Raw genomic sequence first — 13,578 nt, 5'->3', positions numbered from 1 at the left:
ATCCTCGATGCTCATGGATGACATCTTCCGGCTTTCACAGATACGACCCGAAGAAGAGATGTTGACATCTTTCGTCTTAAAGTTCAGTCCCGATTAACCTTAAAAGACCTGATGTCGATGGATTAAAACCTCCGCATCCCAAGGGTCAAGCCTCAATCCTGTACCTCTTCTGTGTATCTGAGTCCATTCAGGTTCTGTCCAGGTTATCCATGGATTAAAGAAATCCTCTGCCGACTTCCTGTTTCAGGTCATACTTGCGACGTCAAAGGAAATGCCACTGAGCAGCCGGATCAAACAGGGTTGCTGTTCGTTACAGATACAGTCCCACCTCTGTCAGTAGTTTGATGGGCAAAATACTCATTTCGGGCACTTACAAAATATCTAAGTTTTGACAAACGTCAGAGAGATTATCATGCAAGCCCTAAAACCAGTCAAGTTTTATTCATTCCGGTGTGACAGCGTTCTCGCCCCCCCCCCGTGATCTCGCCCCCCCGGGAGCGAAATCACTAGCGATCTCGCCCCCCCGGGGCGAAATCACTAGCGATCTCGCCCTCCCCGGTTAGTGATCTCGCCCCCCTACCTCGCCCCCCTTTAGCGATTTCGCCCCCCCCCCCCAAAAAAACGGGTTTACATGATATTTTAGAAGTTGATTGGTATAAATCACACAATGCAGTTTCAGAATGATATAAGTACACGAGTTTGATACATAACTCCATCCATAGTATTAATATTAACGTAAGTACATGGCAATAAGATAGTTGAACTTGTTTCAGACAAGGAGGGTTGGGTCCCTTGTATTCCCTTTATTGCATGTACCTGAGTCTCGACATGAGATATATTTCATTGTATTCACCTGTCCTCAAGCAACCTATATATCTCCAATATGAAGCCTCTATTATGAATTGACCACAAAAGAACTATGTCATGTCTTTATTGATTATGCAAATAAGGTATTCATTAGAATAATGCACATTTTGGTGCATGCACCTGGCCAAGGGGTATCTTCACCTTCAATATGACTGTTTTTCTAGTATTTAGAAACTAGTACGTTATATGCACCTACCCTATGGATATCTTCACCTCCAATATGACTGTTTTTCTAGTATTTAGGAACTGGTAAATAAGTCAAGTCAGGAACTGGTGTTTTACCCGTGTTTCTTAAGACTGGTACTTTACCAGTTTTTTGTAGCATTTAGCAACAGGTATATGAACTTGTGCGTAGATAGTGTTTATAATGAGAAACTATTATTCAATTGTGTTTTTCTTAGTGCTTTGGAAATGTTTTCTTCACAAGAAAGAAAATACTGTGACAAATTGAAAACATATAGCTGACGTATTCCGTGCCATAGACGGTGTTGATTTATACGTTAACAATAGCATTGTTTTCTATGCCACCTCTGCCATGTCAGCTGCAAAAAAAATGTCCTTTCAATGTAGTGTTTGCACCGAACAAGGTATGACATCTTACGGTAATAAGGTGCCATATAGGTACCAGGTAACACACCAACTATGTTACTCCCATGTGCAGTATAGTACCAGGTAGCGCACCTAATATGTAGTAACCAGCTGCTCTTAAGACCCCTCCGAGGAATACTAGTAATGTTCTGGGGGGGGGGGGGGGCGAAAACGCTAAAGGGGGGCGAAAACGCTGGGGGGGCGAGATCGCTGTCACACCGGTTTGCTACATCATCTATTTGTCCTGATTTCTACAAGAGAACTTCACATCAGCTGTCTGATATTTCCTCACATCTGAAGTGAAAAACCAAGCATGCAGATTTGTATAAACTCTGTATGATAATCAATCACGGAATCAACCAGACAGTGCAGCAGAGTATAACATCTTGAATTCTTGAAGTTCTTAACATGGTTTAATATCATATCGAATTTAGCCAAATCGTTGCAGTGAAAAGCAATGGTACGCCGAATAGCAGTAACTTAAACAATTAGATAAGGCTACTCCTCTGCAATTTTTCGCAATCTTTAACACAACCTAGCCTGAGTACCATCCTATTTCTACCGGGGCTCCTTACACTCACTTCCATAAAAAAATAGGGGTAGCGAGTGTAAGGAGCCCCGGTAGAATACGGATGGTACTCAGGCTAAACACAACCAGGTACACTCTTTCAATCTCCAACAGACATTCCAGACCACGAAGCGCGCTGGTTCGAACGGGAAGGTAGATAGGCAATAAGCTTAAGACAATACACCAGAATGTACAATCCCACCTTCAATGATAACAAGAAAGTAAGTCTACGTATAGAAATTTCACAAACTTAGCTACTGTACCCAAACAAAGGGAGCTAAGTGACTCATTTTCATCAACCTTGTCTTGACTTGCTTTGTCTTCTTTCCTGTCGGACTTCCTAAGATTTGTCCTCACCTCTTGTTGCATACCAATCATAGTTTGATCTGCTCACGTCACATTTTGTTTTTGTAAAACCATATCCAGTTGCATGAGTAACTGCTACTTGGCATATCTCATTATTTGGATGTCTTAACTTTATCGAGTAGAAAGCAATGACATTTAAACCCAATCGTTTGCAATAAATGACAAATACAAAGTATACAACCATTACAATTTAAAACATGAGTGCACTCACTCCAGTCAGCACCACGGTAGCTTGGCAGCACCTGTAGTAGACGTGAAGGCACACAAAGATGGACAGAAGACACAGGGGAGGCCTCATGGTGCTCAAGACGTCTTCCCGAGGGGGGCCGCAACGTCTCAAGGAGTCGTATCTCGGCTTCTTATATCCCACATATTCCCCCAATTGCGTCACGTAAGGGTCAGTCGGGGCATAAAATCCGGTGTGTCGTCATCAAAGTCTCCTGATACTTTGTCAATGTTGAGGTGTGTTTAATCGCTTCATTACACACTTGTGAACAGAGCTTCTATAATCGGATGTACCTAAGATGTAACTGGAGTGCGTTTTTGTCATCTGGCATCCATTTATACATGTTTTCCTGTCTTCCACCTGTCTTGAAAAGACAACGCTACATGTAAGCTTCACCTTTAATGGTGCTTGCCAGTCATGTTGAATCGTGTCGATTACGTCATCGCCATGCGTAGGTTTGTCTTGATCTCTTGAACTTAAGACGAGAAGAATTTCTTCTTGTGAATGAAGTTTTGAGGATATGTGCATACGCAGACCACTACCATCTTGTCCTGTCTGTCAAACAAACTCAACAAAAAAGGATTGTTCAGGAAGTTCACATGGAGAGGGATAGACAGATAGATACTATTAGATATAGATAGATAGATAGATAGATGAATAGATATAATGGAGGTAGAGAGCGAGCGAGAAAAAGAGAGATAGGGCGAGAGAGAGAGAGAGAGAGAAATAGAGGAGGAAAGAGAAAGAGAGAGAGAGACAGAGAGAGAGACAGAGAGACAGAGAGAGGGGAGAGACAGAGAGGGAAAGAGGCGTTATGCATGTTTGTATTTATTGCTCAACTATGCCGGCCCGTGATGATGATGATGATGCCAACCTGATGCTGTAGGAAGCGTGAAAAGAACTGTAATCTCCATACTTGCAAATGATTGATTGTCAGTCAGAAAAATAATCTAAAAGTTTAAATGTTTCTCGCTATCATTTTCTTTGTACCATGTAAATAAAATTATGTATATATAGGACTTTAAACTCTCTTCTGTATCTCTCTTCTCTTATACCAGTATACGTTGTCTGACCCTCGTCCCTCATGACCTCAATGAAAAGCGGCCTGCTGGCCGATTTGAGCTTTCATGAACAACAAAAAAGGTCCACACAAAAAACAAAAGCAAAGATGATGTGACCATAACTAACATTGTAAGAAATTGAAATAACGCATAAATTTCTAACAAGAAACACGATTTAGGTCGCAGCGAGGTTGCAGCCCGATCGCAGTCTTCAGCGATTCCCGCACAGGTGCGGCATTTCTCAGAAACCGGCACCACAGCCCCACATGACGTCACCTGCCCGGTAAAACCCTGACCTATCGCCGTGTACGAGTCAAAGTGTCAGCAAGCTCTGCTCAACTCTCGCCTGTAAGCTGTCCTTAAGGAGCCGGACCTCCACTTCAAGCTTAAAGTCAACTCCTTAAGTACCCTTAATGCTGAACCTTAAGATAACCTCTCGGCGAAGAGATCCCGAAAGGAAACATGTGATTTCGCATGTTTAACTCGGCAAGGCCATTTGTTTATTTGATTGTATGGAAGGCATCGTCAGGGGAGCTTCAAAAGTGATGCTAGCGTGTGAGAAATAAGTTCAGCAAACAATAATTATCTGCCGAAAATTATCTTGGAAACGTCTACGGAAGAATCAGAAGAAGGTTGTGAATTCAAAGAAGGTTGTGAAATGAAGAAGACTTCGTTCGATTGATCTACCAACCAGATGAAAATATTTACGGAAAAAATATCTTCATCATGAAACCTTGGCGGTCAGTAAAGTTGAGCAAATGATTAAACATATGGTCACATATTACCGTTTGCCAAACACCACAAGGTGTTAGTAGGGTGTCACAATCACTAGAAATTATTACATTCTGGACCCCTACCGACTCCCTTTGTAAATCCGTGAAACTTCCAGTACACGTAACTTTTGACGTCAGGACAAGTTTGAGCCTCCTAACATTTAGTTTTGGAACTGCAGTGGTGTTTTGTCAAATCGTTGCAAAGAGGGGATGTTAAGGGAATGACGGATTCGCATCGTTTTAGGCATCCGGGTAGCCTAAGCAAAGTTGTACAAAATGCATATTACGCACGTCGAACTTAATTTGGATAATTATTGAAAAACTCCATTGTTTTCCATGACAGGCCTTCAACTAATGTAACACAAGTAATTTATGACAGGTGGAACATAAACAGATATCAAATATGCAAATGGGGAACGGTTTTGCATGATTAATACAAAAAATGACAAAACCTCTCAATGATGAATGATAGCAACTTCAAACTTGTGACACGTGTAAGTTAGTTGAAAATAAACGTCACCAGGCATGAATTATGCAAATTTGTAAATCATTTGCATAAATATATCTCTTTGATGGCTAAGGAGACTGAAGTATCAACTCTGAACTACAACTGCAAATTGATTTTATTTATGTGATTCTTAATTATCTATTGATATGAATTCATGTATTTGAGTTGACATGACATGACTGGCTTTCTTGGAAACCGCGTGTGGGTACCAGCGGGTCCTGTTCAGATGGACACTTGATGAACTCAGTGTGGAACATCTCCTTATCTGTCCTGAGTAAGGAGATCTATAAAGGTTAGTCAGCAGTAAGGAATTAGCTCCTAATGCCTTAAAGAGCAAAGGTCCGCCGTCAGACAGTCACTCGGTGCTCAAGGACGCACGCTCGCAGCCACACGTCGACGATAAAGTGTTGGAAGCGTTACGCCAAAATGTAGTTACTCAAGCAACTGGATATGGTTTTGGAAACGGTCAGACGTTTCAACTACTATCCATTAGTTTCCGTCAGTGACACTGAAGAGATCTTGTTGGAGGGGGTTTATATATCCCAGCTGTGAATTGATATGTAAAAGAGATCTAGTTCAAGAACAGGTTTATCCTAAATATGAATCAATATGAAAAAATTGGTAGAGGGAAACAGTTGTTCTAACTGGTCTTACCTTTGTAGCTTTTGGACCTTTAAAAAATTGTACAGTTGCTTGAGTGACTACTTTTTGGCGTATCGTATTACCTGGATGCCTAACCTGCATCGACGTACGTTGAAAGCGTTGTTAAAAAGTGTGTCCGACCTGCACGGCAGGAAAGTCCCGTACGGAGGCCTGTAATCCCGCGGGATTCACACGCAGGAGATGTGAGAAGCAGTCCGGCACGACCGACAACAGGTCAAATCATCGACCAGACGGTGTAAAGTGGAATAAAGACCTGACCTAAGATCTCCAGTTCTCCTGTGATTAAAAAGGGATGGGATTTTGGGGCCAAAGACGGATAAACCGCCAATTCCTTAAACAATTGTTACAGTTAAGAATCAGACAGGTACAACAACAGGTTCAATCCCCGACCAGAGGGTAAAAAGGTGGTGTAAAGAGCTGTCTTAAGCTCTCCAGTTCTCATGTAATTAAAAAGGGATGTGATTGGATGACCAAGGTTATTTCTAAAGTTAGGAATCAGGCAGGTACGGCCGAGTATCGTGTAATTACTGATGTGAGCCGATTCGTAACGAGACGCAGTGAGCTGCTGACCTTATGTAACACTACACAGGGCCCTTCCAAGTAGCGTAAGAAATGGCCACAGGAAAACAGCATATCCCATGCAATGCCAGCCTCTCATTCAAACACACACTGAGACAATAAAGACCATACCAACTCATGAAAATGCAAGAAGCATCCAAACTAGGGGCACAGCTAAGTAGAACGGTAACCAAGACAGAAAAGCACTGAGAGATCAGCCAGTCGATTTCTCAGATACGCATGCCGTTGGCCTTAAATTGATCTCGAAGTGATTCCGGTAGGAAGCATATAATACTATGGGCTTCACACAGCGTACAGTTAGGAACCAGAGATCAGGTATTTAATACCCCAAGCCGGTTCGTGACGAGACGCTGACTGCTGACTACCTTATACAACACTGCAACGTGTTTCTTAATGTCACAAATGTGACTGCTTCTATTCGTTAGATTATTACTTTACTATAATTAAAGAGGTAACGTTCTGGTCAATGAAATAACACTCAAATATGCAACTGTTGCAATTTAATATGTACGGAAAACACTAGTCCGATAACGTGCTCCCCCTACCTGATGTATCTTTAACTGCAGCGGAACGCTCTCAAGAACCGTAGGTTACATACTCTGGGACGTAATTATGGCTTATGTCGGTTGTGTTGTTTCCTGTGGTGTGTGACATTGTGTTTATATCTCATACAGAACACATAACATTGACTTACAAAAAAACTAACTTAAAAGCCATCGTACCTATCCCTGCCAAATGTAAAACACACGTTTTAAAGAACGACACCAAATGAAAACAACCACACACCTTCACATTGTATACATCATGATAAGCACACAATTTTACAAGTTGTCCGAACAATCGCAACAGTGACAGCTGTATAAACTGCTGACAACACGACGTGCACTAAACGATGAAAGGAAATCACGCAACATCTGCTTGGCAATATCCAATTACCGTAAGGCCTAACGCGCGGAGACCTGGACCAATATACCGAAGCTGCATATCCGAACATATTCGTTTTGTCCAGTCACCAAGGCCCCTGCTCTATCTCTATCTCTATGGTCCGTGTTAAACACCCTACCGTTGCGCCACACCGACGCCTACGCCACATTCTCAGAACAGGGATGTCGTAAGTCCTGGGTAACAACCTTTCCTCTGCCTGGCCCCGCTCCTGTTGTACCTTACCATAACACATCGCCAAGCTTCGTGCTGCATGTTTTAGTCGTTCCCAGATTGTTTATGACATCCTGGTTTTTAGCCGTCTTTAGCCCTCAAAGCAAATATCCTTGTATTGTACGTGCACAAAAGATCTTAAGACAGCTGCTATCCCACTTTGCACACTTCGGTCACGCTCGGGATCCTCTGGACTATCCTATAAAACATCAGACCTTCGGGCTAAGGAGAACCAATAGTCGTGATCCATCGGAAACTTACGACAATCACGCCCTGAGAGCCTTAAAGAACCGCGCTTTGAGTGTAGGAACCACAAGCTGTTTCCAAGAAAGATGAATCCAAGCCATGTTGATAAATAAATAAATGTTGGACTTGGTCAACTAGTGTAAAAATACCGTATAGTTAAGTAATTGTAATTGCAACACATTCCACATGCATCTGCCCTGTTACGTCGTTTTTCCATCAGAGGGAGCCACCGCTATCCGACTCGTATGTCAATCCACGTATAACATGTACATGATTCTGTTGGCTTTTGTGTGTTTTGTTGTATTTTAGATCATGTTCTACATCTTTCTACATCATCTTCCAATCATGAAAACAAGGCCCGTAGTCATCAGCCTTTCGTCGCTCTTCGGTTGCCTAGCGATAGTCACGTGGTACACAGGGGGTCTACGTAGTGCGAGCGCGTGGGCGACGGTGGGAGGGTTCATTGGACATAATCATATGCGCCTACCGTTTCTCAGAACACTCAGATGAGGTGCGAAATCGTATTATAGTTTTCTTAGTTAACAAAGCATTTCTAACACAATGGTACTTGTAAATGAGTGATTAGTGGAGGTATTCCTGTGAACTGTTTTTTACTGCCTGCCTACATTCGCCTCCAAAACATTACCACGCAGTTTTCTCCATTTTATATCGGCTGACTTATATTAGCATGAAAGCTCATCTGTGTTGATAGAATACATATTGAAGTTTTCCAATTAATTTGTGTTGTACTACATTTGAAAAACTTCAATCGGCTGACTTGTTGCATATATGACATACTAGACCCAATATGCTGACTTATTCATACCTGTAGATATCCATATATGTCTGTTTAGTCGTGTTGTAAGTAGTTGTTATAGACCTTACGAAACTTGTGTCGTGTCAATAAAGATTTCAGTATGGATAATGCAGTATAGAAGAGACTAACTTTTATACATTTACAAGCTTCACTGAGACAATGTTATCAAGCTCATTGTTCTAATTCTATCCCATCCCTATCTTATCCCACATACCATAACTTTTGCAGTACCAAGGCGTTGTCACGCGTACACCAAGACATTACCAGAACTCCACCGTTCTCGTGACGTCAGAATTAGCCATTAAGCCAGATTATAATTTAGGCCAAGGATTTGTACAAAAGCGGCGTCCCCGCCCCTCCCTCGCCTATTAGCCGGGCGGTTATTTGTCGCCTACGGCAACTCGCTTGTTTATTACCTGTTCCGAACCCCCGTCTGAGGGTTGTCGTGATAGAAGAGGTAAGCTCAAAGTCTGGCTGGAACCTTGGCGGATGCAGGTGAAACTCTTTCAAAGGCGTTTCTAATCGCCGTCGCTGGCCCCCAAAGGCGCCAAACCGTATATAAGGGCTGCTGGCGGTGCGGAACTCTCAGTGCAGAGGAAGGAACAACTGACGGGAAAACTCCTCCGGAGCAGCTGCAGAAGACCAGAATCTACCCCGCTGGCAGAAGGACCGGGATGGACATGTTGTTGCCGAAGCTACTACTCGCCACTCTGTGCCTTGTCGCCTTGGTCCAGCACTGCCAAGCTCTTGTACTAACGGGGGTAAGGACAACTTCTTTTTTTCTCTGTCTTTCTCTGTCTCTATGTCTCTCTCTGTCACTGTCTCTCTCTGTCTCTCTGTCTCTCTGTCTCTCTGTCTCTCTGTCTCTCTGTCTCTCTGTCTCTCTGTCTCTCTGTCTCTCTCTCTCTCTCCCGGTGGTTAAAGCTTGTTTCGATCTTTGCAGCAATAAGTTACAATTTAAACGGTAAACGGTAATGAAATCCAGTTTGAATGGCAGTGAGTTCGCGGCAAGGTCGCAGTCATGTGGGGTGGGGTCTAAGCGAAAGTAATCTCGGAAAGAGATTGTTATATCCCCGGTACTTGCAGTTACCCATTATCCACTGTAAACATATAGCTGCACCTGATAACTATACGAACGTTTGCGATCCTAGTTTTGTACAAAAAGCAAAATGGTGATCGTCCCTATGATTTTTATTGGACTTGCTACTCTTGGAAGAGTTAAAAAAGTACTGTAGCCTGTTTTACGTAAACTTTGTGAAAGCAGCCTCCTTCAAAGCACGCTTGACTGGCCCGAACTAAAGCTGGCTTTTTATTTATCCATATATGTTTGTTGCTATGTTTAAACTACGTATATTGTACAGACGACTTACATATACTGCATATCCGGGTCTTTTTCTCTCTCAGAACAACACAGCACCTAAGGCAGACAGGGCAACTTGTCGTTATTTTGTCATTCACACGTCTTCGTTTGAAACACATTCAGTTTAGAAGCAAAGCGTTGTGCTGTGGTCTGCAGTAGCCACCCATGCAGGGATGACCAAAAAATCTTGATAGTTCGTATATTCGCAAGTACCTCAATTTCAATCACGTAGAAACACAAAGGGGGTAGATGCAACTGAAATGACTCAGCAACTAGTCATTTGCTTTTTCTTTCTTTCCTCTGCAAATTTGTCAAAGTGATTCTGTTTATAAGCGTATGGTGCAGAGTTTAACGGTACATAAAAGCCTTGACCCATCAGTAATTTTCGTTAACGATATAGGCATAAGATGAAAGCATTTAGCCACAAAGAACTAGGTCTTTTAGCTGCCATGATTTAATGAAATTAGCAATGCGAGCGACGATGACGATATACGCACAGAGCTTTTAGTCTGTTTTAATCCCAGTGGGCTCTTTGAAGTGTGTTTGTAAAAAGACAGGGGGCGGATGGTGGTTGTTTTTCAAGTGTAATTATCCAAATGCACTTTTCTAACGCCTACACGTCATTTGTGTCGTGTCTACTATCGCGTATTATTATTAAAGTGCATTCAACTTGTTTTCTTTCCGAACGTCCTTCAGAAGGTAGAACAAGAAGTACTTTTAATTAGCAGTAGTAGTTCACTGTGTCCTGCTGATGCAGTGGTCTGGAAACTCTGCATCAGCACTCAGTCTTTCTTCATCTCTCTCCACTGCGTCTTGTTCATCGCGAGCTTCCGTAGCTCCCGCAGTTTTCTTTCTGACCGCAGGAGTCCTTGTCCTTTATCGTTGAGTAAGCCTAGCAGTAAGCCAAGCAGGTTCTTACAGTGCCCTCCTTTAGAGCTTTGTGGGAGTACTTTATTATTGTCATATTGACAGAGCAGTATTCTCGACCTGATCAGACAGACCGACATTTCTGTCCCAATGGTAACCTGAATCCAATTCAAAACACGTGAAAATTGAATAATCCCCGCCTAGAGGATCTGTACATTAACCTATATTCAAACAATCTGATGTAGTTAAGGGGGATGGAGTCCCTAGTGCTCTTCAGAGACACGTAAGTCTTAAAGGTTTTATGCTAATTTCCTTACAGCACTTTGTTCTAATGTTATAGACGTGTGGTCTAACAAACGCCCCAATTCCTTCTGGAAGTAGGGATTAGTGAAGCATCAAGTAGATTAGCCCCCATAGCTACCTCTGTAGACAGTAGATGTGTCCAGATGGGGCTTTTCTCTTGATGGTCTGTGTTAGGATCTGTTTGGGCAGCTGTTCTGTTTTTTTTTTTAGTTTTTTTTTTACGATTTTATGTTACGAATCAATACTGCTTTCTGTCACTGCATGCCCTGACACTGTGTGCCTGTGTATATCATTGGTTTAATGGATATAAAGTAACCCTATTGCGGATTTCCGAAGGTGCTTGTTAGTGACGCCATGATGTTTGTTGCTTAGGACCTCAGCTTACCTTCTGATACTGCTGGAAATACGATTCAACGCCTACGCGTTTAGCGCCGAAAGTAGCATTCACCTCATTGATGCACTATTAAAGCGTGTCGAAGACTTTAAACCACTTCAGCTTGATATCGTCGTTTTTCCAGGAGCCGCGTGGTTTCCCCGAAGTTGAAACTGTATTAAGGTTATGTTTGTGTTCAATTGCACGGAAGGAAGTATTCTATTATATGCTCAATAAAGTCAGGAAGTATTTTATATCAAAGGTTCACCCGTTCTTCATAGGTTGTAACTCATTGCTGCGTTGCGTTATTTGTTTCTTCAATGGTTAAACACTTCCGTGATTTGGACCATTGGTTTTAGTTGTGCTGTAAGTGTGTTTAATGGCTGTACCTTGTGTTGCTGGCGTGTGACTCGAACTATGAGTGTGTAATCACCGCTGTAACAATGTATCAGCGGTTGTAATTTGTGTTGTAGGCTTGTTCCAAATGGTTGTAACATCTTGTTTTGTAGGCGTGTGACTCGGACCATGACTATACCGTTGGCCACTGCTGTGTACCTTACTCATGTAACAATGGTTGAATCTTGTGTTGCACGTTTGTTTAATGGTTGTACCTTGTGTTGCAGGCGTGTGACTCGGACTGCACGGTCGGCCACTGCTGTGTAACAATGGTTGTACCTTGTGTTGCACGTTTGTTTAATGGTTGTACCTTGTGTTGCAGGCGTGTGACTCGGACCATGACTGGACCGTCGGTCACTGCTGTGTAACAATGGTTGTACCTTGTGTTGCACGTTTGTTTAATGGTTGTACTTGTGCTGTAGGCGTGTGACTCGGACCATGACTGCACGGTCGGCCACTGCTGTGCCCGGTGGAACCCCAGTTCGAACCTGGCGGTGTGTAAGCCTGTGGGGCGGGAGGGCCAGCTCTGCCACACGGCGTCCAACAGCATGCCCTTCCCCTTCAGCGGCGTCAGGCGATTCTGGAGGTGGGTGGGCGTGAATTGTCTGTGTCTTAAGGTTACATTTCCAACCCGGGGCTCGGCCGGGCTGTTTGTGGAAACGAAACATAGAAATGCATACGTTGAAATATATACAAATAATTTCCACGACTTCTCTTTACGTCTTATGTAGTTTGCTTTATTTTTCGTTCCTGAAAGCTGCCCGGGCGGGCAATGGTCTGGAGATGTGACATAGCCTAAATCGTCTCATGTCGTAACAAACCAGCTTCGTACTAAAGATTACCATAGAGACTTCCTACTTTCTACACCATAGGGCCTTCCTACTTTTTTGTGATTGACCCTTTTACGCGCTTGAGGTGTTGCTCTCCTCAAAAACGGGACCTCCATTTAACGTCCTATCCGACGGACGTCCATAATCAAAGTTAGGTACTTATTTCCACGTGAGTAAAGTGAGGAATTTCGTCTAATGTGCCATTCCGGGCAAAAGTGCCCTTCAGTCGATATCGACTTTGTGCCCGCCAAGTTATTACTATGTTGATCTCCGTCACAGATGAACCTCTATAAGAATATAATAGAAGTTTCTAACAAAAACACCCCCTCTCCGCCAGGTGCCCGTGCCAGCAGGGTCTGACGTGTGAGGGTAGCGAGGGGAACATCGGCCACTGTCGTCAGCCTGCCACCACCCCGGGCCCCGAGGGCCGCAAGAGGGCCTGGGCACCCGAGGAGCAGGCCAGGGTGCCCGAGGGACATGCCTGGCGACCCGAGGGACCGGCCTGGCGACCCGAGGGACCGGTCTGGAAACCCGAGGCAACCGATACGTTCAGCTATGACGATTTACTGGAGTGGATGGAAGCGGAAAAGGCCTTGACGAAATAAGACAGAACCACAGTAAAAATATTGCTGGATTTATTGATTCATTGGTCGCCTGATTTATTAATTGATTGATTGATTGATTGATTGATTGGTTTATTGATTTACATGTAGAGACACATGGCGGTGTCTAACATTCACAAAGTAAAAAGTATCACCACGATGTAGGAATAGGCCCGGAAACCATTTTCAACGTTACAACGGAACTGCAATACACATACAGTATAACGGAACGCGAAATTTGGCGGAGGGTTTAAAATCAGTGCCAAAATGATACTGTCACATGTCATTCTCGTAGCTTTCGCCAAAAACATGCGTTGTCATGACAACGTACGGTAAAGCGTACGAAACTAGAATGCTGTTTCCCCGTTATCTTGTACTGTTTGATCAAGCAATCTGGTACAGCAAAAGATCACTTATCAACTCTCTGGAT

At 43.2% G+C, this 13,578-nt stretch overlaps 1 protein-coding gene across 1 annotated transcript; it reads left to right on the top strand.

The window, feature by feature from the left end:
* Nucleotides 1-3,456: 3,456 nt before the first annotated feature.
* Nucleotides 3,457-13,371, top strand: LOC118428658 (dickkopf-related protein 3-like). Its single transcript, XM_035838768.1, has 5 exons — nucleotides 3,457-3,497; nucleotides 11,830-11,884; nucleotides 11,944-11,979; nucleotides 12,139-12,302; nucleotides 12,884-13,371. The coding sequence occupies exons 1-5, from the start codon at nucleotides 3,457-3,459 to the stop codon at nucleotides 13,149-13,151; spliced, it is 564 nt and encodes a 187-aa protein (XP_035694661.1). The 3' UTR covers nucleotides 13,152-13,371.
* Nucleotides 13,372-13,578: the final 207 nt, after the last annotated feature.

Source organism: Branchiostoma floridae, chromosome 13 (assembly GCF_000003815.2).
Source record: "Branchiostoma floridae strain S238N-H82 chromosome 13, Bfl_VNyyK, whole genome shotgun sequence".
In the NCBI taxonomy this organism is placed as follows: Eukaryota; Metazoa; Chordata; class Leptocardii; order Amphioxiformes; family Branchiostomatidae; genus Branchiostoma; species Branchiostoma floridae.
This window is presented reverse-complemented; position numbering and strand designations above follow the sequence as displayed.

Bases quoted from the DNA above. Each gene is read 5' to 3' on its own strand.
- LOC118428658 (XM_035838768.1), top strand. From the start codon at position 3,457: ATGCCGGCCCGTGATGATGATGATGATGCCAACCTGATGCT. The intron at 3,498-11,829 runs GTAGGAAGCGTG...CTTGTTTTGTAG, and splicing joins GATGATGCCAACCTGATGCT to GCGTGTGACTCGGACCATGA. The intron at 11,980-12,138 runs GTAACAATGGTT...CTTGTGCTGTAG, and splicing joins GCACGGTCGGCCACTGCTGT to GCGTGTGACTCGGACCATGA.